The sequence below is a fragment of the Coenobita brevimanus genome, chromosome 99 (assembly GCF_032717465.1).
Source record: "Coenobita brevimanus isolate Jiangsu-jjx chromosome 99, ASM3271746v2, whole genome shotgun sequence".
In the NCBI taxonomy this organism is placed as follows: domain Eukaryota; kingdom Metazoa; phylum Arthropoda; class Malacostraca; order Decapoda; family Coenobitidae; genus Coenobita; species Coenobita brevimanus.
Genome location: NC_137052.1, coordinates 18,464,362 through 18,490,257, shown reverse-complemented (window position 1 = coordinate 18,490,257; position 25,896 = coordinate 18,464,362). Strand labels below are relative to the sequence as shown.

At 43.3% G+C, this 25,896-nt stretch overlaps 1 protein-coding gene across 1 annotated transcript in view; it reads right to left on the bottom strand.

The window, feature by feature from the left end:
* Window positions 1–25,896, bottom strand: part of kon (chondroitin sulfate proteoglycan 4-like protein) — a 149,276-nt gene that overhangs the window by 45,625 nt on the left and 77,755 nt on the right. The window contains exons 4-6 of the mRNA XM_080284005.1: window positions 20,061–20,184; window positions 18,717–18,967; window positions 17,240–17,323 (exon numbers count right to left, since the gene is read on the bottom strand). Of these exons, the coding sequence (XP_080140131.1) occupies window positions 17,240–17,323; window positions 18,717–18,967; window positions 20,061–20,184 (459 nt within the window). The remainder of the gene's footprint in view (window positions 1–17,239; window positions 17,324–18,716; window positions 18,968–20,060; window positions 20,185–25,896) is intronic.

The following is a 25,896-nucleotide window of genomic DNA, read 5'->3' as shown; positions in this document are numbered from 1 at the left end:
ATGTCGGTGGTAGTAGTAGTAGTAGTAGTAGTAGTAGCAGTAGTAGTAGTAGTGGTAGTAGAAGTGGTAGTAGTAGTAATGGTGGTAGTAGTAGTAGTAGTAGTGTAGTAGTAGCACAGTAGTAGTAGTGTAGTAGCAGTAGCAGTAAAAGTAGTAGTAGTAGTAGTAGTAGTAGTCGTAGTAGTAGTAGTAGTAGTAGTAGTAGTAGTAGTAGTAGTAGCCATGACCCACATTCAACGTCCCTCTTCCGTTTCTTGTGTGCTGTTATCTATGTCTACCCTGCATCACTTATTCCTTGCCCACCCACACTGCCACACCCACCCACACCAGCAGTCTGAGCCGTCTCCACAACACACAAGATACGGCCAGTGAGTGACTAGGGAAGCGCTATCTACGTACCACCCTGTACACAAGTCTGAGGGTAGCGAGAGTCAAATACATAGTAGGTCATCGTACTGAAGTGGTTCATGGTGTGCCTTCAATGGAAAAAGAACGAACTGCAGAACTGCAAGATTTTTCGCCCTCCCTGGGTTCTTTTTCCCCCTCCTTAGGTTCTTTTTCCCCATCCTTAGGTTCTTTTTCCCCTTCTTTAGGTTCTTTTTCCCCTCCTTAGGTTCTTTTTTTTCCCTCTTTAGGTTCTTTTTTCCCCTCCTTAGGTTCTCTTTCCCCTCCTTAGGTTCTTTTTCCCCTCCTTAGATTCTTTTTCCCCTCCTTAGGTTCTTTTTCTCTCCTTAGGTTCTTTTTCCCCTCCTTAGGTTCTTTTTCCTTAGAGCTGAAGAGTGTAACGTGTAATATGCAAGTACTTGGTCTTTGGTACTGTGCTATATGAAAGTACATGATTAGACTGTGTAATGTGCATGCAATTAGGTGTACATGAAGGTGTTTGTGAGAGCAGGGTGTACTACTCTCAGTATTCCCAGAACACTGAAATAAGATCAATAAATGAGGATGGTCAGGAGGTGGGGTCTGACTGATGATACAAGAGCCCTAATTCTCCTCTCTCCCTTTTTTCTAATCCTCTGAGCGTCGACTGCCCTGTTCGACTGGCGCTACTGCCTTCTCCCTCAATGTGGAGTCACCTGGAGGCAGCGCAACATCGAGTGAATGGATGGTGAGCGCCTTCATTTGCCACCTGTTTCTCCTGGGAAAGTCAGAAATGGGAATGGGGATGCTGTAACGAGAGAGAGAGAGAGAGAGAGAGAGGAACACACGTCTCCCGTACCAGGCCCTACACCTAATCACAAAACGTACCCATTGATCTGACATCCATTAATTAAAAAAACGCTATTCGGGGCCACCAGGTGTGTTCCAGGAAGCTCACCTGTGATTAATTACCTGGCTGGAGTGGCCGTAAATAGTCACCTGTAGCCTCTTCACTTTCTCCCTTACACCGACCTCCGTAAAACCCATGATGAATATTCTGATCCAATTCATTACGCTAAATTACGAGAGAGTGAGCGATGAATTTCGACACCCAGTATTGTGATCCTGAGAACCATATAAATTTCTCAGAATATTACGTACCCAGTCCATAAATATTCGGCTCAATAGCGATTCCATGTACCATTACGATCAAAAGTTCGCCTGATATGTCACATCCTCTCTCTCTCTCTCTCTCTCTCTCTCAAAAAATAAATAAATAAATAAATAAATAAATAAAGATGTACAAGACGTAGTATGAAGTCTCCAACGACCCTCAGTGTACTCTCTCTCTCTCTCTCTCTCTCTCTCTCTCTCTTGTATGGTTGGGTGTTGAGCCTGATACGGGAGACTTGTGTTCCTCTCTCTCTCTCGCTCTCTCTCCTTGGGTGTAAAACTGTGATATGGGAGACGTTGGTGTTTCTCTCTCTCTCTCTCTTGTATGGTTGGGTGTAAAACTGTGATATGGAGACGTTGGTGTTTCTCTCTCTCTCTCTCTCTCTCTCTCTCTCTCTCTCTCTATCTATCTATCTATCTATCTATCTATCTTAAAAATAAAAAAAATAATCGAATATGTACGAGGTGTAATATGAAGTCTCCAAAGACTCTCATTCTCTTTCTCTCTCTCTCTCTCTCTCTCTCTCTCTCTCTCTCTCTCTCTCTCTCTCTCTCTCTCTCTCCGGACCCACAATGGAAAGATCATATTACTTCCTTTAAAAATTCATTTCCCTGAAATTGAGTGTGCTGAGCAGATCCCTTAGTTCTCTCTCTCTCTCTCTCTCTCTCTCTCTAATACTCTGAGCAGCCTTATTCACCCCTGTGTGGAGTACGGCTCTTCTATGCAGGGTGGAGTCAAAAGGCGTTTCCTCCCATTAACTCCCAACCCTTCCTGACTCCCATTACCCTCTCTCTTTTCGCCACAGCGCTTCTTTCTCCCTACCTACTGTACTACTTTTGCTCCAGGTATCGCTACATCAAACAGCTTATTTTATCCCCCTTTTTGTTCTTAATTTATGCTACTGGTCAGCTCTGGAACGGTCTTTTTCAGTCTGTATTTTCCTGTCTATCACTTCCAGTCGTTTCCAGGCATCTCGGAATGAAAGGATCTTGATTTTCGTTCACTTTTCTTCACTTTCTCCCTGGAAACGATAACTTTTTACAGGCTTCCACCCTTTGTTTCTTTCTTTTTTTTAACATAAAGTCGGCAATAATTATAAAACAGTGATAATTACGGTATCTTTCGTTTTCACAGCACTCAAAGCCACATTTATAGCGTAATGGCGGTAATTCAAGTTTATATAAAATGCGTTCTTTATTCTTATTTATTCACCTTTATTTATTTATCTTTATTTATTTATTCATTTATTTCTTCATTAACACAGAGCAACACAAACTCCACCAAGCAGTACCACCGTCCACCAGTGCGTGCGTGAGGTGGTCAGACCCAGCCATTCCCTCCCCTAACTTCATTAAGCTCATACGGTCCCTGAAATCACACTTATCCCTTATCAGTTGCCTTGATTAAATTTCCGGACCATATCTTACCTCCTCTACCGCCATTACACACGAGGGGGAGGGGGGGGAGGGAGGGGAGTCATTTACCCTCCCCACGCTCGATCACTGAGGTGTAAATATGGCTTAAGTTATTAACACTCTCTCGCGGCGGAAAAAGATGGTACATTCATTAGAGAAACATGTATTTTCCCCGTTCCGTCTGAAGAATAATGACAACTAACGAAATACACTGAAAAAAACCATCTTTTCTATGTATATTTCAGATGCTTCGATTTTTCCGCTATGTATTCGTCAGACTTAAAAAAAAAAAAAAAATTGTTTCTCCCTGTACATGACGGGAACCCAATATTTCCATTCCTTTACGTGTTATTCCAAGACAGACAGACACTGAAGGCCGTGTTATAAAAGGAATAGCATCTTTCTTCATATCCGTAGCGGCTTTTCCTTAGTGATTTATTTTACACACACTCCATCGGCCGAAAAAGATGGTACTGCGACTCACTATTTACAATCCTTTACGTGTTATTTCAGGACAGCGTGTGACTGCAGGCCGTGTTCTTCGTACCACCTTTTTCTTAAAGATTTATTTTGCACACCCAGCCTTAAAATTCTGTTGTTTGTTTTATATATTTTTTAATCAACAGTTTGCATCAACCGCATATAGGAGGATATTAAGGAGTACTGAGCAGAATAAATAAGTAAGAATGAGGTGCTACGAAATCCAAAGTCAATTAGAATACGACTATTGAACTTTCACTTACAGTCTCCCCCAAATTAGGTCAACCCTTTGCCTGACCCTCAACCTTTCCACCATTTTTTTGATAATCGTGTCAAAACTTTGAGTTATATTGTCAATACACACTAAGACACATCCCTGTTCTTGCTACCATTACCACGGGTGTTAAAAATAAATAAATACATAAAAGATGTTACACACGGTTCAGTCATTTTATGGAAAATCTACATCAAGTGAGTGGACGGTGGACCCCACATTAAAAAAATAAAATGTGATGCAGAGGCAGTGGAACGATACACGCACTTTAGTTTCCACCTGGACATTTCGGGTTGTGTAGGTGTGGCGAAGTGAGGTGAGGTGAGGTGAGGCGAGAAGGTGAGACAGTGAGGTGAGGTGAAGTGAGATGAGGTGAGAGGTTAGAGAAGGTGAGATGAGGTGAGGCAGTGAGGTGTGGCAAGGTGAGGTGAGGCTGCGAGGTGAGGTGAGGTGAGGCAGTGAGGTACGGCGAGGTGAGGTGAGGTGAGGTGAGGTGAGGTGAGGTGAGGTGAGATGAGGCGTGGGCAGGTAAGGCGGTATTATTTGTTGACATGTCGCGAATATTAGAGCATCTCTTTGAGGCAGGAGCAGTGAGGATATCAGGGTATACTATTCCTGGCAAGTCTGTGTCATGAGATTCAACCCAGCATATAATTCAGTGAGGATTTCAAAGGACTACAGTACTAGATTTGAGGCAGGATTGTAGCTTCAAATTACACTATAACGTATATTATTGGATATTTTGGTTAACTGCTATCTGGCTATAAACGCTGCCTTCATTTTTATTTATTTATCATTATTAGTATCATCATCATCATCATCATTATTATCATCATCTTACTCATCGTTATCATAATTATCATCATCACCATTATCATCATCAGTATTATCACCATCTTAATCATCGTTATCTTCACCATCATCATCATCATCATCGTCATTATTATCATCATCAACTTAATCATCGTTATCATCATCATCATCATCATCATCTTTATTATCATCATCTTAATCATCAACATCATCACCATCATCATCACCATCATCCAGACCTCTTTTTCACCTATAAATGGGAGGAGGAAGAAGAGGAGGAGAAGGAAGAAGAAGAGGAGGAGGAGGAGGAGGAGGAGGACGAGAAGGAGGAAAAGGGAGGAAAAGGGAGGAGGTCAAAGAACAAGAAAAACCTAACAGAAGGAAAAATAGCAAGTCTTCCAAATGAAATGGGCCACACATTCATTCACACACCACATAAAGCTCCCGGAATCCTCAGTCTACACCACCAACTTAACACTCTCTGTCCATTATAATTTTCAAGCCCTCCGACGATATTATTCTTATTTATTTTCCACTCCCCTCCTCAATTTTCACGCCAGGCAGTATATTGAAAGTTGGAAGATTTTTGAAGTGTGTGTGACAGTGGAAAAAAAGAGTCTCCGGTAAATGAGGCGGAAGTGATGGGCGATACGGAACTTGGCGCGGAGGAGGAGGAGGAGGAGGAGGAGGACGAGGACAAGGAGGAGGACGAGGAGGAAGAGGAGGAGGAGGAGGAGGGAAAATACAGAAAAAATGGAAGAGGGATGGGATGACAGGAGGAGGAGGAGGAGGAGGAGGAGGGAAAATACAGAGAAAATGGAACAGGAAAAAGATAACGCGAGGGAGGTAGAAGGCGGGAAACATACTCTTTTCACCTTAACTTGGCCTGAATTTTCGTCCTCCTGTAACTTATTTCACGTAGCACAATGGCAGAAAAAGACACTACTTGTACTACCACTCTATATCTTTTCTACAGCACTTCTTCGTGACCAGCACCATATTTTTGCGTTAATCTATTGTCACAACTCAGTATTCCAGACGGGTAGATGGTAAATTTTGGCCAAGTTAAAATGAAAAGAGTATAGTGGCGAAGTTTAAAGGGTTTTGGATGTGTCAAGGGAGTGTGGACTATGTAAGCTTGTCTCTTGTGACTCGGTGGATCGGTTGGTATGGTACTAGCTTTGTGTGTCGGGGACGCCCTTGATATGACTGGAGCTCCACTGACTGCCACTGAAACACACACACACACACACACACACACACACACACACACACACACACACACACACACACACACACACACACACACACACCAAGGATAACAAGTGGGGTACAGACACAAGCTAGTAAATAAACAATAGGATGTTGTGGTGGAGGGGTCAGTGGGGGAGGTGAAACAGGGGGTGATGTGGTAGTGGTGGTGGTATGTGGTAGTGGCGGTGGTATGACTGTGGTAGTGGTGGTGGTATGTGGTAGTGGTATGAATGTGGTGGTGGTGGTAGCAAGGTCATGGGCTGGAGGAAGAGAGGCAGCAGATACTGAGAAAGGCGTGTTAATCAGGACATCACTGGAGAGAGAGAGAGAGAGAGAGAGAGAGAGAGAGAGAGAGAGTCACCCTTGAAGGACGAGCTGTAAAGAAGCCAACAACATCTTTAAGACAGATTGGTATTTCTTTGATAATACTTAAGATTTTAATAAGTTACGAGCAAAAACGAAAAAATTAAGAGGAAAGAATGCAATGAACTGCTTATGGAACAAATACGTATGCGGGAGCTTCGGGGCCCTTCAGTTACTGCCCTTGGTGTTGTGTGGCGTGGTGTGAGAGGGTGATGCGGTGTGGTGTGGGTGGGTTGGATGGTGTGGTGTGAGCGGGTGGTATGGTGTGGTGTGAGAGGGTGATACTGTGTGGTGTGAGAGGGTGGTATGGTGTGGTGTTAGAGGGTGGTATGGTGTGGTGTGAGAGGGTGGTACTGTGTGGTGAGAGGGTGGTATGGTGTGGTGTGAGAGGGTGGTATGGTGTGGTGTGAGAGGGTGGTATGGTGTGGTGTGAGAGGGTGGTACTGTGTGGTGTGAGAGGGTGGTATGGTGTGGTGTGAGAGGGTGGTACTGTGTGGTGTGAGAGGGTGGTATGGTGTGGTGTGGAAGTGTGGTATGGTGTTGTGTGAGAGGATGGTATGGTATGGTGTTGTGTGGGAGGGTGGAATGATGTGGGGGAGGGTAGTATGGTGTGGTGTGGGAGGGTGGTATGGTGTGGTGTGACAGGGTGGTATGGTGTGGTGTGACAGGGTGGTATGGTGTGGTGTGATAGGGTGGTATGGTGTGGTGTGATAGGGTGGTATGGTGTGGTGAGATAAAGTGGAATGGTATGCTGTGAGAGGGTGATATGGTGTGGTGTGGGAGGGTGGTATGGTATGGTGTGGTGTGGTGTGAGAGGCTGGTATGGGCGGTTCTGTAACAGGGTGAGAAAAAAGTCTGTGATGTCCCTGTGGCTGTCAGTGTAATACAGGACTAATAACAGGCCCCTCCTCTCTCTCTCTCTCTCTCTCTCTCTCTCTCTCTCTCTCTCTCTCTCACACACACACACACACACACACACACACACACACACACCACACTAACCTTGACTGACCCTGGTTACCTATTCACAGACGCTGCCAAAGACGTCACGCACATCTCTCTCTCTCTCTCTCTCTCTCTCTCTCTCTCTCTCTCTCTCTCTCTCTCTCTCTCTCTCAAATCCGTCCTCTTTCTTCTCGTTTTAGTCTCGTCTCTCAAAATATCCAAGATTATCACAGTAATTGTACACAAATCAGTACTCCGTTCAGTGTAACTGTCTGTACGCTAGAGTACTTCATCACTGTAGCTGTATACAAATTTGTACTCTATTTCGTGTAATTGTCTGTAAACTAATGTAAACAAGAAACGGTGCCAAGGCACAGCAAACACGTCCCCGGCAGTCATTTTAGTGCTGACGTATAAACACAACAAGATATCTAGTCAAAGATGTCACATTTCAAATTTGGAGTAAATCGGGTGAAAATTGACGATTTTATCTGAAATTTTAGGCCCGACCCACCTGACACTGACCCATATACCGCTAACTAGGGGGTGAGCCCCAAACTCCTCCGGGGCGGGGACGGGTAGCTAGAGTACTTTCATGTGCAAAATCTATGAAATACTGGTGCGATAACCACGCTAAGTTTAAAATATTTGCGCTAAGTTTAAAATATCTGCGCTAAGTTTAAAATATTTGAGCTGTTTGAAATATTTGGGATGTTAAAAATATTTGCGCTAAGTTACAAATATTTGCGCTAAGTTTAAAATATTTGTGCTAAGTTTGAAACATATGAGCTTTAGACACTTTTTCCCTGGATGTCTGTCAGTTACCAATTCATTTTCCTCTGCTGGCTAATATTCTCAAGCTGAGAGTGACTTGGGCCCGTATTCTGGTCGGAGAAGGTTCCCTAACAACTCTTCTTTAGCGATTTATTTTTGGATATGGGTGGCTGGTATCCTTTTGTAGTTTATGCGGAGAATGGCGACAGATAGATATATGTAACACAGAGGAAGACAACAGGGCGTAGTAAGCAGAATAAATCACTTCAGAAAAGGTGTTTGGGAGCTTCCTCATGCGACATTACGGGCCTTGGACAATTTAATAAGCATAATAAATCACTTAAGAAAAAGGTGCTAGGGAGCTTCCTTACGCGACAACAATACGCGCCTTGGACAGTGTACTAAGCATAATAAATCACTTAGGAAAAGGTGTTAGGGAGCTTCCTTACGCGACAACAATACGCGCCTTGGACAGTGTAGTATGCAGAATAAATCACTCAGGAAAAGGTGTTAGGGAGCTTCCTTACGTGACAATACAGCGCCTTGTTCAGTATTTCCGTCTTTACACGAAGCGTCTGAGAGGAAAAAGACGATCAAGCCCTACGTGTAAAATGGATAAATAGGAGACATAATTTATGACCCCAACTGTACGTGTGGGATGGTGAAACAGTAGACACAATTTTTGACACCGACTGTACGTTTTAGAAGATGGAAATGCTTCAGAAAAAAATAAATAATAAAAAATACAAGAGGAGGCGCCGAACGGGACCCGGACCAGCTGAGTAAGGGAAACAAATATGGTGGTCCTTTTCCCTTAGGTGACATCCCGGAACAAGGCCAGGGAGGGAACGAGGCAGGAAGGGCACCGTCTCCCTCCCTCCCTCCCCCTTCCCTCCTCTCTCCCTCCCCCATCATTCCTCCCTCCCTCACTCCCTCCGCCACTTTCCTTACGCCTACCGCCCTCTCACTACTCTCTCCCTCACCTCACCCTCCATCACTCCCTCCCCCCCTCCCTCCTCCACGATTCTCCCTCCATCGCTCCCTCATCCTCCCTGTACTCCCTCCCTCACTTTCGGGGCACTTCTTCCCTACCTCGTCCACTGTTCTCCCTCCCTCTCTCCCTCACCTTGCCTCCCTCATCCTCCCTGTCCTCCCTCACTTTCTCGGGGCCCTCCTCCCTCCCTCCTCCACGATTCTCCCTCCATCTCTCCCTCACTTTGCCTCCCTCATCCTCCCTGTACTCCCTCCCTCACTTTCTCGGGGCCCTTTCTCCCTCCCTCCCTTCATCTCTCCCTCACCTTGCCTCCCTCACCCTCCCTGTACTCCCTCACTTTCTCGGGGTCCATCTCCCTCCACAATTCCTTCTCCAATATCCTTCTCTTCCTCCTCCTGCTTCGTCAGCGCGTCACTGTCTTCCTCCACATCCCATTTTTATTATTCTTTCCCGCTTTCCTCTCCACTTACTCCATTTTCGATAAACTTTCACTCTTTTTAAAAATGTATTGGACTAATTCTCAATATCAAAAGTAATATTTTCATTCAGACACGCTCCTTGCATTGTGTGTGTGTGTGTGTGTGTGTGTGTGTGTGTGTGTGTGTGTGTGTGTGTGACTCTGGGTATCTTCCTACATGTGTACACCTTCTTATGCCACCACTCCGGCGCTAACACACACCGTCCCGTCCACAGTGATTCTCTCTCTCTCTCTCTCTCTCTCTCTCTCTCTCTCTCTCTCTCTCTCTCTCTCTCTCTCATATAGGACTGGTATAATGGCAATAGTTTTTTTTTTTTTTTGACATGGTGGGTTTCGTAAAAGATCTTCCTCAGCGATTTATTTATACATCATACACCTTCATCGTGGCACCCCTCCCTTACCGATTTATTTATACATCATACACCTTAAGCGTGACACCCCTCCCTTAGCGATTTATTTATACATCACACGCCTTAACACTGTCTTGCATGCTACTTATACTGTTTTAATAGCACTCTGCATCAGCGACACATAAAGGGATACGGAGGTGTAACACAGGGAATAAATCGGTAAGAAAAATACGTTATGATGCCCTTACGGAAGTCCAGCCTCAGTGTAACATATCCCTAACTCTACCTCCGTCGGGCATATTATCGATAGAAAAAAGGAGAGGGAGTGGGAGGCCGAGGATGTGGAGGGATGGAGTGGAAGAGAGAGGGTGTGGAGGGATGGAGTGGAAGAGAGAGGGTGTGGAGGGATGGAGCAGAGAGGTATATGAATGAGAATGGTGTGAGCTGGAGGGAGGGGAGCCAGACAGATAGACAGATAGATAAATAGAGAGATAGACAGACAGACAGACAGATAGATAGATAAACAGACGCATAGGTAATAAAAAGGTCGGCTATTACGGATCAACACACGGACCCTCATCCAATAAAATTAGTAATATTCCTTTACTGGCCGACATAGACAGATATATAGACAGATAGATAGGCAGACAGATAGATGGATAGATAGATAAACAGACACGTAGGTAATAATAAGGTTAGCTACTTCAGATCAACACACGGACCCCCATCCAATAAAACTAGTAATCTTGCTTTACTGGCCGAGTTACGCCAGCGGGGTGTCCAGCGGCGGAAGTACCCTGGATGCGATATTTTACGGCCGTGTTTTACGTCTGTGTGTTTGCTGATAGCGCTTATCGTGCTGTTTTATCCCGCGGCTTGGATGAGAGAGATAGCTGGGGGATAGATAGATAAGTGGTAGATAGATGATAGATAAAGGGTGGACAGATATAGATAGAGATAGACAGAAACTAAATCTTCAAGTCGCTCAAATGAATAGCAAAAACAACCGTGTATAAAAAAGGGAGGAATTTCAAAACGCAAATCATGAATCACCGGTCGACTGCCTGAGTATTCATTTATTATTTTTTATCTACCTATTTGTTATCTATTTATCTATTTATTTATTTTTATCGGTCCAATTTCTGTTCTCCGCAGCTAGGTGATGCTCCAGTGCTTTCCATGCCATTACACTTCCTAACACTGGATTAACATAGGGTTATTCTTTACACCTAGACCACCAAATTCACCTCTATTACCTCAAACATGATACTCTCTCTCTCTCTCTCTCTCTCTCTCTCTCTCTCTCTCTCTCTCTCTCTCTCTCTCTCTCTCTCTCTCAATTTAGTCTACATGCAGGATACCTCATAGCTCCCAAGGGCTTTGTCTGTACAGAAAGGGATGGGCCGTGAGGGACTGCACTACTTCACTATCTCTTCCCCACTTCCTATACTAAGAACTCCCTCATTTACTTTACTAATAACTATGTGCAACAGATAATCCCACGCCACCTGATCTAAGGGATGTGTGGAATTATGTCGTTCAATAAGATCCACGATACTTTTTAGTAGTAACGAGCAAGAAATCTACCACAGTCAACACTTCAGTAATGACGAGTAAAGTGTCAACCACAGTCAACACTTCAGTAATAACGAGTGAAGTTTCTACCACAGTCAACACTTCAGTAATAACGAGCAAGAGTTCTACCACAGTCTCCTTCAAAGATCAGACATGTTTCCAGTTATTTAAGAAAGATGTGGATTATGTACTGGAGTATGTGCTAAGGTATGTAAATATTATCGACTTCCTTTCCTTCCACAGGCGAATGACAAGCCGTAATAGGCAGAATTAGTTAGCTAAGGAAGAGGTACACCATCATCATCAACACCATCATCATCATCAACACCATCATCATCATCATCATCACCATCACCATCATCATCATCATCATCATCATCACCATCATCATCATCACCATCATCATCATCACGGGGAGGTAAACGCCAAATCCATCCTTCATCTCCACGAATTATTTTATTATATTCATCTCTTTAAAAAATATATATATATGAAGTTATTACGAAGTTACTTACAAAACAACACTGTGCGTTTCTATTCTAGGATAATAATTACATTCCCTCATTTCCGAAAGATAAGGTAATTAAGGAGAAGAAGGTAATATTTAAGGTATGTAAGGTATGATGGTGATTAGTCTACCTTCATCAGCATCTGTCTTGTTCTATGACCCCTCTTTCACCTCATCCTTGGGTGGAAAAACGGGGTGATGATGATGATGATGATGATGATGATGATGATGATGATGAGGAGGAGGAGGAGGAGGAGGAAGGAGGAGGAAAATAATGATGATGATGATGATGACGAAGACGACGACGATGATGATGATGATGATGATGTTGATGATGAAATACAGCAATACAGCAATGACAGAACACTCACCCAAACAATAACCATCTATGCCCTCACCTCCAACCCACTCACTCATCCACCACTCACAAACACACTCACCACTCACGCTCTTGAGGACATTAAATTGAACCTCATATTGCGAAGAGGATGGTAAACACTCATCTCTCTCTCTCTCTCTCTCTCTCTCTCTCTCTCTCTCTCTCTCTCTCTCTCTCTCTCTCTCTCTCCCCCTCCACACATGATACATTTAAAAAAACACCTTACCTTTGATCAATGTGAAGGGTAATACCACCTAATTTTCATCCATTCTCACCTGCTTTGAAATTTATCACCTGTGTTTTATAATTTACAAGCATAATTAGGGGCTTGCTTCAGTTTTGCTTCTCTGTTTTAATATGGAGGTCACACCCACCCATACAGATAACAAAGCCACCACACTCGCCTCATAAAGTATGAATGATGTAGCACAACGCCCATCCCACACGCACCGCAACGCCTCATAACAACACACTCACTCACACACACACACACACACACACACACACACACACACACACACACACACACACACACACACACACATTATCCGAACACTGAACACCTACCCAACCACACACACACACACACACAAATCTACACCAACACTCATCACACACTCACACAATCACACAACACTCACTACACACACACACACACATCTACACCAACACTCATCACACACCCACAGAATCACACAACAACACTCACTACACACACACACACACAAATCTACACCAACACTCATCACACACCCACACAATCACACAACTCACTACACACCCACAAATCTACACGAACACTCAACACACACCCACACAATCACATAACACTCACTACACACACCCACAAATCTACACCAACACTCATCACACACCCACACTATCACACAACACTCATTACACACACACACACACACACACACACACACACACACACACAAATCTACACCAACACTCATCACACACCCACACAATCACACAACAACACTCCCATCTCGCATCACGCCAACACAGCTGCATCCACACACACACACAATCACATAAATCTCGGAGTCAAGCGGCTGTTTTGATGACTGCTGCTATATTTTCATCACTGGCTTCATCAACGCAGAGCAGAACACTAGCTACATGTCAGGGGGTGCTGGGTTCTCGGCTAATAACTATAAATTTATCCATGAAACTCGAGGAAAAATTAGCATACTATAACAAGGACGTACTTTTAAAACACAAACATATTAATCGACCTGTTCTTGGTGTGGTGTATGTGAAGTATTAGGGCTGTTAGAGGGTAATGGACAGGTGATTACGTGAAGAGGTTTGCGTAACATGATACTACGGTGACGAGCAGGTAAAGGTAACAACACACGAACCTGCGACAGTGCTAATGTGATGTGGAGGTCTAGCTACGATTTCCAACGTTCATGCATCACAGGTATTTGGTCATTTCAACTACTATCCGACACCTCTGTTCAATCATGTCAGCGCCACCAACAAACAAGTGATTATGCCAAGGCTGTCAAGGGTACCAAATGCTCGATCTCTGCTACCCACTGATGCTGTCCCAGGTTTATATGTTGCCAACTGTACAAGTGGCCTTAATCTGTTGAATCTGATGACGCTCGTTCGTTTATGAAGGCTCCATGAGACGGTCTTGGTCAACTAATAGCGGATCTCAGCCTAAGGAAAGATTGAACATAATTCACTCATATATAAACGAAATCTCAAAATGTGTCAGATTTAGTGGCTGTGCTAGGAACTTATGCACCTAAAACTAGATGAAAATTATTTATGGTTTTCATCTCTCGCTACAAAAGCCCAGGATGGCACATATCAACACAATGAATTATAACTACAAGCCTATACGTGGTCCGCTGCTAAGACGGATCTTATCGGAGGGAGGGTGACGCTTAGAATTAACTCTTTTCCACGCTGGCAAGTATGGAGAAGGAAGGGGCGTCTATAGTGAGAAATGATGCGTGTGATGGTGTTGTACTGTATCTTATCGGAGGGAGAGTGACGTTAGAATTAACTCTTTTCCACGCTGGCAAAGTACGAAGGAGTAAGGGGCGTCTATACTGAGAAATGATGCGTGTGATGGTGTTGTACTGGCCATGTCCTGTGTGGCAGAGTCTACATAAGTGGTGTGAAATAATAGGCTGGGAATACACAAGTTCACAGAGGGTATACCACCATCATCGACTTTAAATCTGTCTGGGGCTGGGTGTCATATGCTTCATCACTAAACCGCTGAGTGCAGTGCCAGGTCCCTAATTTTTACGACTATTTCTTAAGCAGGTGAGTAAAGGGAACATGCTTAGCCTTCCTATATGGTTGCTGCCTGCACTGAAAAATGTGGGATGCAGGCTAACTATAATAACCAGTGGTGCTCCGGAAAATACAATAAAAGAATTCGGGTCTACATTTAGCCATTTGAGGTTAAGTATACGGCAGGTAAACTCAGGTACACGCAGATCGCCAGGCAAACACGCTACCACTGAGCCACCATTACTCCAGCACGGTGTTCACGTACGTTCAATATACCTAAAAGAAAATTAAACTGGGGGACAAAATAGCACATTGAAGTACGTTACGACAATTGTGTGTTAAAAGATGGCGAGGCTAATTGATCGCTACACTTGTTATTATGTGTGAGGTGAGGGAGGGGAGGGAAGACACAGTGGGGAGGGGAGGAAAGGGGAGGGAAGGGAAGAGAGCATGGGGAGGAGGAGAGCGGAGAGAAGAGACAGTGGGGAGGGGAGGAGAAGGAAGCGACAGTGAGGAGGGGAGGAGGAGAGAGCAGGGAAGAGACAGTGGGGAGGGGAGGAGGAGAGGGGAGGGAAGAGAGTGGGGAGAGGAGGAGAGGGAAGAGACAGGGGAGAAGGGAGGGACGAGACAGAGGTGAGAGGAATTAGGGGATGAAGAGGGGAGTGTGGAGGAGAGAAAAGAAAGAAGAGGAGAGGAAAGCTAGGCAAGGCAGTAATAATAACAATAATAATAATAATAATAATAATAATAATAATAATACATGAAATAAGCATCACAGGATAAAACGATAAAATTCCAAACCTTCACCACGTTTCCAACAGCCAGTAAAAAAAAAAAAAATACTGTTCCTTGTCGATAAATATAAATAAATAAATAAATAACATAACGTGTAATTTATTGATACACAGCCGTCACGAAATGGTTGACCGATTTTAGCCGTGTGTGTGTGTGTGTGTGTGTGTGTGTGTGTGTGTGTGTGTGTGTGTGTGTGTGTGTAATACCTGTACGTGTGCGTGTATGAGAGGCTATCAGAACATGTACGAAATTTACCTAAACTAATAAATAAGAAATAAGAGGTGCGACGCTAATAAGACCTCAATTATTTCCCGTCACACCTGTACATTGTCTTAGTGCTGTTTCTTGCCACTTCCTGGTAATCTTCTGAAGTTCAGGTACCGATGGCGTGATGTTTACCTGATCAAACACACACACACACACACACACACACACACACACACACACACACACACACACACACACACACACACACACACACACACACACACACACACACACCGTTACAGTTTTTTTTTTCTTAATTTTAAAGACTGAAGCAAATGTATAATCCTAGTCTTCAGTAAGTACTTGTGTAGGTGTATGTCTGCTATTGTTATTTATACACCTAATGCCGGCTCTCCACGCTGCTCGATCTCTGGCAGCCATCGTCCTCGTCGCTCTACCATTGTCCTCGTCACTTCACTCATAAAGGCTCCAAGATGCTTCCATGTGTCGGTCTTGGTCACCTAATGTCGACTCTCCAAGCTGCTCGATCTCTGGCAGCCTCTCTGCTCAATTATCTCACTCAAATTAGCACCCTGCTCAATTATCTCTCAAATTAATACTCTGCTCAATTATCTCGCCATAATTAGTACTCTGCTCAAAATAATTACCAAGTCAGTTCAAGCGCCAAGCATTTCGAAAAGAGGATGGAGAGTTGCGATTTACGGTATAGGGCGCCGTGTGATGGTAGCCTAAATATATTCTTGATATTTATTACAACTCTAAAACTCTACAAAATGGTGCAGTGGAGGATGTTTATAGAGCGGGGCGGCAATTTAAAAGATCCATCAGTGTCTGGGAATCTGCGCATTTCCATAAACTTTGGGGCCATATTTTTTCTACCTAACTATCTATTGCCAGATGCCTTAATCCGGTAAGGGGTGGCCACAAACAAACAGCCTCCATGCCGCCCTGTCCCCCGCCATTTCACTGCCCTGCTCCCAGTTCACACCCCCGTCTCTCAAAATTTTCCTGAGAGAGATAAATGCAGAGAAAAACCCAAACACGATGCTCCTCGGTCCTCGTTTAAAAAGTTGCTCAGGATTGTTTCTTATATTTACGATTTGCTAGCGCCGAGTTCCAGACACACGCAGAATTATAACAGGATTGCATAAAAAACAGAATAACATAATGAACAAAGAAGCATAAAGAACAGAATAACATAAAGAACAGGACAGCATAAAGGGCAGAGTAACAAGGAACACGACAATATAAAGGACAGGATAACATAAAGAACAGGGCAGCATAAGGAACAGAATAACATAAACAGAACTACATAAAGGACAGAATAACATAAACAGAACTACATAAAGGACAGAATAACATAAACAGAACTATATAAAGGACAGAATAACATAAACAGAACTACATAAAGGACAGGATAACATAAACAGAACTACATAAACGACAGGATAACATAAAGAACAGGACAGCATAAAGGACAGGATAACATAAAGAACAGGACAGCATAAAGGACAGGATAACATAAAGAACAGGACAGCATAAAGGACAGGATAACATAAAGAACAGGACTACATAAAGGACAGAATAACATATAGAACAGGACAACATAGAGGACAGGATAACATAAAGAGAACAACATAAAGGACAGGATAACATATAGAACAGGACAGCATAAAGAACAGGATAACATAAAGAACAGAATAACACAAAGGACAAACAAAAAGAACAGGATAACATAAAGAACAACAGAACATAAGGAAGTGGTCAGTCTAGGTCACTGCCACTACACTGACCTAGTCACGTGACACTGACCTGTTTAGACTCACGGCACCGTTGCCCTTGTCCAGAACCAGCCGTGGGTGTCCGTCGTTGATCTCCAAGGCGATGAAGTCAGATCTGTGGGAAGACAATGTGCTTTCTTGAGACACTGGCAATCAGACCTGAGGAAAGAGACTCTGGGGCAATCAGATCTGAGGGAAGACAAAGTGTTTTCTTGAGACACTGGCAATCAGACCTGAGGAAAGAGACTCTGGGGCAATCAGATCTGAGGGAAGACAAAGTGTTTTCTTGAGACACTGGCAATCAGAACTGAGGGAAGAGAGAGACTGTGACAATCAGATCTGAGGGAAGAGAGACTGTGGCAATCAGACTTGAGGGAAGAGAGAGACTGTGGCAATCAGACCTGAGGGAAGACAATGTGTTTTCTTGAGACACTGGCAATCAGACCTGAGGAAAGAGACACTGTGGCAATCAGACCTGAAGGAAGACAGACTGTGGCAATCAGACCTGAAGGAAGACAGACTGTGGCAATCAGACCTGAGGGAAGACAGACTGTGGCAATCAGACCTGAGGGAAGACAGACTGTGGCAATCAGACTGTGGCAATCAGACCTGAGGGAAGACAGACTGTGGCAATCAGACCTGAGGGAAGACAGACTGTGGCAATCAGATCTGAAGGAAGACAGACTGTGGCAATCAGACCTGAGGGAAGACAGACTGTGGCAATCAGATCTGAGGGAAGACAATGTGTTTTCTTGAGAGACTGTGGCAATCGTTTTGTTACCTGACAAACTTAAGGTACTGTTTTGTAATAATTTTAATGTGGGGGAGGGGGAGACCGAGGATGAGGCATATAATAAAAAAGACTGACAAATGAAGTACTGAGGCTGTAAATGAAGTTATGTGAATGTGCAGTAAAAAATAACTGAGATTTACCTTGTGGGGGGTCCTGTGTTATAGAGACTAGGGCGTGCTGTGACTATAAAACAAAGGAAGTAACTGTATAAATATAGGACGTAACTGTAAAAATAAAGGACGTAACTGTATAAATAAAGGACGTAACTGTATAAAATAAAGGACGTAACTATAAAATAAAGGACGTAACTGTATAAATAAAGGACGTAACTGTATAAAATAAAGGACGTAACTGTATAAAATAAAGGACGTAACTGTATAAAATAAAGGACGTAACTGTAGAAATAAAGGACGTAACTATAAATAAAGGACGTAACTGTAGGAATAAAGGACGTAACTGTATAAATAAAGGACGTAACTGTAGAAATAAAGGACGTAACTCTATAAAATAAAGGACGTAACTGTAGAAATAAAGGACAACTGTATAAATAAAGGACGTAACTCTATAAAATAAAGGACGTAACTGTAGAAATAAAGGACGTAACTGTAGAAATAAACGACGTAAGTATAAATAAACGACGTAACTGTATAAATAAAGGACGAAACTGTATAAATAAACCGTTGTACCTGTATATAACCAATGGACTACTCCTTACCTTGAGGGGGGTCCCGTGTTGTAGAGCAGTAGGGCGTGCTGGGACTGCGTTTTAACCTGCATGCTGATGGAGCCGCCGGTGCGAGGGTACGACTCCTGAAATGCTACGTAGGCGCCGGGACGTACGAAGCTAATGGCGGCCCCGGGAACAGCGTCAAACTCGTCGGAACACTGCCACTCCACGCCGTACACGTCCGCCGCCGTGCTGTCCTCCCGTGCATCCCGCAGCACGTCCAGGCCATTGTATAGCACCTGTGGACGGGGGGGTGACAGGTAAGCAGGTGACAAATTACTACTACTACTAATACTACTACAACTGCTACTCCTACTACAACTACTTCTTCTTCTAGTAGGCCTACTACTACTACTACTACTTACTAATACTTCTACTACCGGTACTACTACTACTACTGCTACTACTATTACTACTACTACTTTCGGTACTATTGGTACTACCATTTCCACTACCGGTACTACTACTGTTGTTGTTGTTGCTGCTGCTACTACTACTATTACTACTACTTCTGCTAACATACAGAAGGAGAGGAGGAGGAGGAGGAGGAGGAGGAAGAGGAGGAGGAGGAAGAGGAGGAGGAGGAGGAGGAGGAAGAGGAGGAGGAGGAGGAGAAAAGAATAAAGGCAATTTTCACCTATCAACTGCACGTGGACCATAAAGACAGTCAATTTCTTCTAAGTCCCAATCTTGCCCTAGAACACATACGGCTATAGTTCGCTCACCTCAACTTGGCAGGGAGTATTGCCCTTTTACAGCTCATTTCCCGTAGCTCGGCGGCAGAATACGATACTACGGCTCTACATTCTTTCCACAGCACTTCTTCGTGACTAGTACCACATTCAAGCATTAATCTACGGTCAGGTAATCAGGCCAGAAAGATAGTAATAACAGTCCAAGTAAGAATGAAGAGAGTAAAGCAGGTAATAAAGACGAAGAGATAGCAATATTAGGCCAAGTTGAAGTGACGAGAGGATAGCAAGTAATAAAGCCGAGGTGAAAGTAAATTAAAGCGTATGGTAGGTAATAAAGCTAAAGAGACAGCAATATTAGGCCACGTCCAAGTGAAGGGAGTAAAGCAAGCAATAAAAACGGAGAGATGGCACATTTAGACCAAGATAAATTGAAGAGAAGATAAAGTAAAGAAAGTAAAGCAAGCAATAAAGACAGATAGCAAATTTAAACAAAGACACATTAAAGAAACCAAGATAAAGTAAAGAAAATAAAGTAAGCAATAAGGACAGATAGGAGTGCCCAAGATAAAGTATGGAAAGTAAAGCAATAAAGACTGAGACAGCAAATTTAGACCAACATAAACTAAGGCCATCTAACCTGGTCCATACATCCGCGAAAGTTATCCAAGAGACCAAGGAAGATCTCCGTGAAGTCTCCCAGGCCTCCCAGGAACACCCCGTAGTGAATGTTCAGCTCGTGGAACCGGCCTGGTAGTGTGGTTCTGCGGTAGAGAGAAGGGGCAGGGGTTAGTGATGTGGTGGTGGTGGTGGTGGTGGTGGTGGTGGTGGTGGTGACAAAAAAGATGACAGAAAAAGACAAGAACAAGGACAACGTGATGATGATGATGATGATGATGGATAACAAAAAATGACAAGGAAAACAACGCAATAATAATAATAATAAAATATTAATGATAATCATCATCATCATCATCATCATCATCATCATCATATCATCATCATCATCATCATAATAATAATAATAATAATAATAATAATATTAATAATAACAATAATAATAATAATATTAATAATAACAACAATAATAATAATAATAATAATAATAATATTAATAATAACAATAACTACCATAACTTACAACTACAAACACCCCAATTACAAAATATATTTCAGGGGTACTCACGGCCCAATACAAATTATCATCATTATTTACAACACGCACAATTAACACCACTTGGGGAATTACCCAGATTTTAATTATTGGGTTACTCTTAAAATACGTAGACTGTAAATAATGGCCATGATCCCTCCTATCTTTGTGGCAGGTGGTGGCGACCATCATCCACTCGTTACTTGATGTAGTGCTACCTACTTCTTCCTTTACATTTATCATATTTTTTCTATGTCTGCCCTCCTCTCTTCCTATTTCCCTCATCTTTCCTGTCACTTTTTATTACTCTTCTTTTACACTAAGTGACAAACCCAATGGATTCCCGTAAGCCAGGAAGTAATTTACAACACTGGGTGGTAACCACATCAACCCATAAGTGTTCCCTACGTGTCAACAAGTGGGTTGACGGAGGGTTAGTGCCCTTCCCTGTAAAATCACTAACTCAAATGTCAAACAGCCAACCCTTGTGGGATTACGGCGTCTGGCTGTAGATAGACAGATCCCTCCTATCCAGTGATCTGATTTCTTTTAATAAATTCGTGTCATCTCCAGACGATTTAAGTCGCCTTCGGAGAGATCTGTCGCACTGGGGAGATTAAAAATTGCCTCCATTAACCCCTTCACTAAAAGGGGTCACTTCTGAGGAATACATATATCTGAAAGTAACAAGAATAGAGATATGTCATTGGCGTGAAGGAGTTAAGGAATTCTATATTTTTTTTTAATGCAAGGAAGAAGGAATCAAAGGCCGTAGCCCAAAAGATTGCTCCCTCCAAGAAAATTAAAAACAAAATAAACAGGGAGCCAAATTCAAGAACTTATTAGCACAATACAACTTCCATGCGTACTTTTCACCTTACACTCCAAATCCCTCCACACCTGTACTCGTGCATGAAGCAGTGGGTGGAGGGAGGTTACTTCCCTAGAGACAAAGTGGTGTTCCTTGGCCTTGTGGAGCAGTTGCCCTTCAGAACCCATAAAACAGCTTGAAAGAAGAGAGAACAATGTGCAAACTGGCTGGCACACACACACACACACACACACACACACACACACATGATTCAAAGTTGGGTTACACACCTTGACCGAGGACAGAGCAGTGTGCAAGCCGATCACTACAACACACACACACACACACACACACACACACACACACACACACACACACACAATTCAAAGTTGGGTTACACACCTTGACCGAGGACAGAGCAGTGTGCAAGCCGATCACTACAATGCACACCCACACCCACACACACACACACACACACACACACTTCAACACTGGATTCCCGATGCTAGATGACTTAGGAAACCAGTAAGCAGCAGGCAAACTCATGACTCTGGCGTCTTGTTTATAAAAGAATCCCGGTAAACTTTGACGATAAACAAACTTTCACAGCAGTCAGTATAATTAGTAGGTACAATTATTATATCATTCTGTATCAAAGCAGTACTAGATAGATCAGGGACCATCAAGGCCATAATATGAAGCTTCATTTAAGTTTACAGAAAAGAAGCAACAATCGTCCGAAGAACTGTAGTGAACGACAGAAGGACAGGGCCGCTCCTTAAGATGTTGTCGCAAAGAATAATAATAATAATAACAATAATAATAATAATAAGTGGTGTGTCTATTTTCTCATGTTTGGCTTTGAGGTGTTTTGTGAATGTAAGAATAAAAACAATACATTATAAAAAAAAAAAGGGTGTTTATTTTCTCATCTTAATATTCATCTTAGTTTGGCTTTGAAGTGTTTTGTAGCTGCAAGAATCCAAACACATGTATCAGCACGCAATCTTAAGCACAATTTAAGCTTAGAATATAAATACGGCCCCTGAATTCTGTGTAGGCCTGTGTCTGAGTCAGGGCGGTCATTGTGGCTCCTCGCACGGATTGATATATCGAAATAACTGGGCGTTCGACATAGTGAATCTCATGTCTCTAACCACTGCATTAGTTTGGAGAAGCCTGACACTGATTTATGGATGCAGAAAGCCAAGTGGAGAAGATGGAGATTGAGAGACTGACTAGAAGAGTTTATGTGAGGTGGAGGTGGACGGGGAAAGGGGAAGGGAGGGGAGGCAAAAGATGAAATGTAGGGATGGGGTAGAGAGAGACATGAGAGAGGATGTGTGCGAGTTGGAGGGAGGTCAGCCAAACAGCAGGGGACAGGGCGACGTGTGGGCGATTTTTTTGTAGTCCCCCCCCCTCAAACAGATTAAAGGGACTGGCAACAGATAGATACAGATAGACAGATAGGTAGAAACTCAAGGGTACACACTACACCTTGTCAGAATATTTTTATAGGATCTAAGTACAGTTAAGGCCCCATGCTCATGTAAACGTGAACCCGGTGAACTGAAGGCTGAAGCTCTCTTTCTAGTCCACCACCCTCTAGTCGGGACTTATGGAAGATGAGACACATTTGTATAACCGGGCAGTGAGTCGCCTGGCCATTTCCATCCCACCACGTGAAGGCGTCCCTCTCTATCACAGAATCTACCGTTTAAACATATTGGAAAACTTGGTGTAATGGTTAGGTGCGCCCCCCAACACTTGAGCTGGGAGTTTAAGTTAAAGTTGTAAGTGAAAAGTTTGTAAGTGAGATCCATGACTTCACTACCTGGTGCTGACGGGCAGGGGGGAAGGGAGGGGAGGAATGTTATGGTGTGTTGGTGTGTTTTTATTGGTGCAAGAGTCCGGGGAGGGGAGGCTATAGGACTGTTGATGTTGTGATTGACTGATGATGATGATGATGATGTAGCCTTGAGGAGAGGGGGGAGGTCTAGCGTGATGTCAGCAGTGTGAAGACCAGGGGAGGGGAGAGGGGCAGGGGAGGCAATGGTGGTAATGTCAGCGGTGGCGGTGAAATGCGTGAAGTTGGTCCGGCTACCACGAGGCTTTTACATCAGTGCACCAAAAACGCGTCACAGTGCTCGCTGGTGCCAAACAATTCATCCGCATAAACACTACTAACAACTCCCCAACAGAGCCCTTGCATTGCCAATTTATCCGCAAAAATCATTGAATATACCAACTTTTGATTGCCCGTGGAAGCTTTCATGACGGATTGTTACTGGCAACTTTTTTTATAACTTTTATATTCATATTTCAAATCGCCTCTGAAGCTGAGTATGAAACCATAGTCCTTTTACCTTAACCTGGCCCATTTTTGTCTTTTTGCAGCTTATTCCATGAAGCTCTAAGACAGAATAGGACTGTACTGTGGCTCTACATCCTTTCCATAGCACTTCTTCGTGACTGGCACCGTATTCTAGTGTTAATATCTTCCTGTCAGTATTCAAAGTTAGAGTATGGCACTTTTAGGCCAAGTTAGAATGAACAGGGTATACCAAAGGACATGAGTTTACATTCTAAGTGTTTTTTGAAGACTATTGCGCCTCTCCATTTATGATATAGATAACAATGTGAGAATTTTAAAGTGACATACGTAAAATAAGTGTATGCCGCTAACAGGTGGTGATATAAAGGCTCCCGTACAGTCAGAATAAGGATCAGGTTCTATTTTTATCTATTCATTTATTTATTATATTATTATCATTATTATTATTATTATTATTGTTGTTGATGTTGTTGATGTTGTTGTTGTTCTTCTTCTTCTTTCTCTTCTTCTTCTTCTTCTTCTATTATTATTATTATTATTATTATCAGCAGCAGCAGCATCAGTAGTAGTAGTAGTAGTAGCATTAAGGAACACTTTAAAACATGAACGTGAACATGTGAACGTAAACACAAGAACATATGAACGTGAACATAAGAACATGAACATCTGAACGTGAACATAAGAACGTGAACATCTGAACGTGAACATATGAACGTGAACATCTAAACGTGGAGACAGGCACTGTGAATGGTATTACGAGTGTGAGTACAAAGGAGTAAACGTAAGTACAAAAGTAAGTACAAACGTAAGTACAAAGGCGTAAACATAAGTACAATCGTAAGTACAAAGGCGTCAACGTAAGTACAATCGTAAGTACAAAGGCGTCAACGTAAGTACAAACGTAAGTACAAAGGCGTCAACGTAAGTACAAACGTAAGTACAAAGGACTGAAATTTAATACGAGGGCTGATGGTATGTTTCTGTGGGAGGTTAGGTTTTAGCATCCCTTAACATATTCCATCTTTTGAATTAATTTTGATACCTCAGACGATTTTATTCAGCTAAGGAGAGTGATTTTTCCAGCAGGAGGGGTTGGAGCCTTCCCTCAGGATTAAATCGGTTCCATACAGGTGTTAGGGAGCATTTGGGTGAAAGGAACTGAGTCAGGAACTTTGGCTGGGAGTCCGGATCACTGGAGGAGACAGAGGAAGAGCATAGGACATCACAGGACATCACATGACACCACAGGACATCACATAACACCACAGGACATCAAAGGATATCACTGGACATCACATAACACCACAGGACATCAAAGGATATCACTGGACATCACATAACACCACAGGACATCAAAGGATATCACTGGACATCACATAACACCACAGGACATCAAAGGATATCACTGGACATCACATAACACCACAGGACATCAAAGGATATCACTGGACATCACATAACACCACAGGACATCAAAGGATATCACTGGACATCACATAACACCACAGGACATCAAAGGATATCACTGGACATCACATAGCACCACAGGACATCAAAGGATATCACTGGACATCACATAGCACCACAGGACATCAAAGGACACCATGGAAGATCACATAACAGCTCAGGACATCAAAGGAGGCCATTGGACATCACAGGACATCACGAGGCACCACAGGACATCACAAGACATCCATAGTCACCACAGACCACGACTGAATACAGCACGACATCACATGGCATGGGAGGGACACTGTATGCTAAAATAGGACATCACAGACCACCACAGCACAGAACATACACCACATAACACCACATGATACCACAGCACAGTACACCACATCACAGCAGAGTACAGCACACGACACCACATCACATCACAGCACGGCACAGGACAGCACAGCACAGTACAGGACAGGACAGCACAGCAAAGCACAGCACGGGACATCACACCACAGCACAGCAAGCACAGGACACACATCACAGCAGAACACATCACAGGAAACACATCACAGCAGAACACATCACAGGACACCGCATCACAGAACAGCACAGCACAGGACAGGACACCGCAGCACAGCACAGGACACCGCAGCACAGCACAGCACAGGACACACAGCACAGCAGAACACATCACAGGACACCGCATCACAGAACAGCACAGCACAGGACACCGC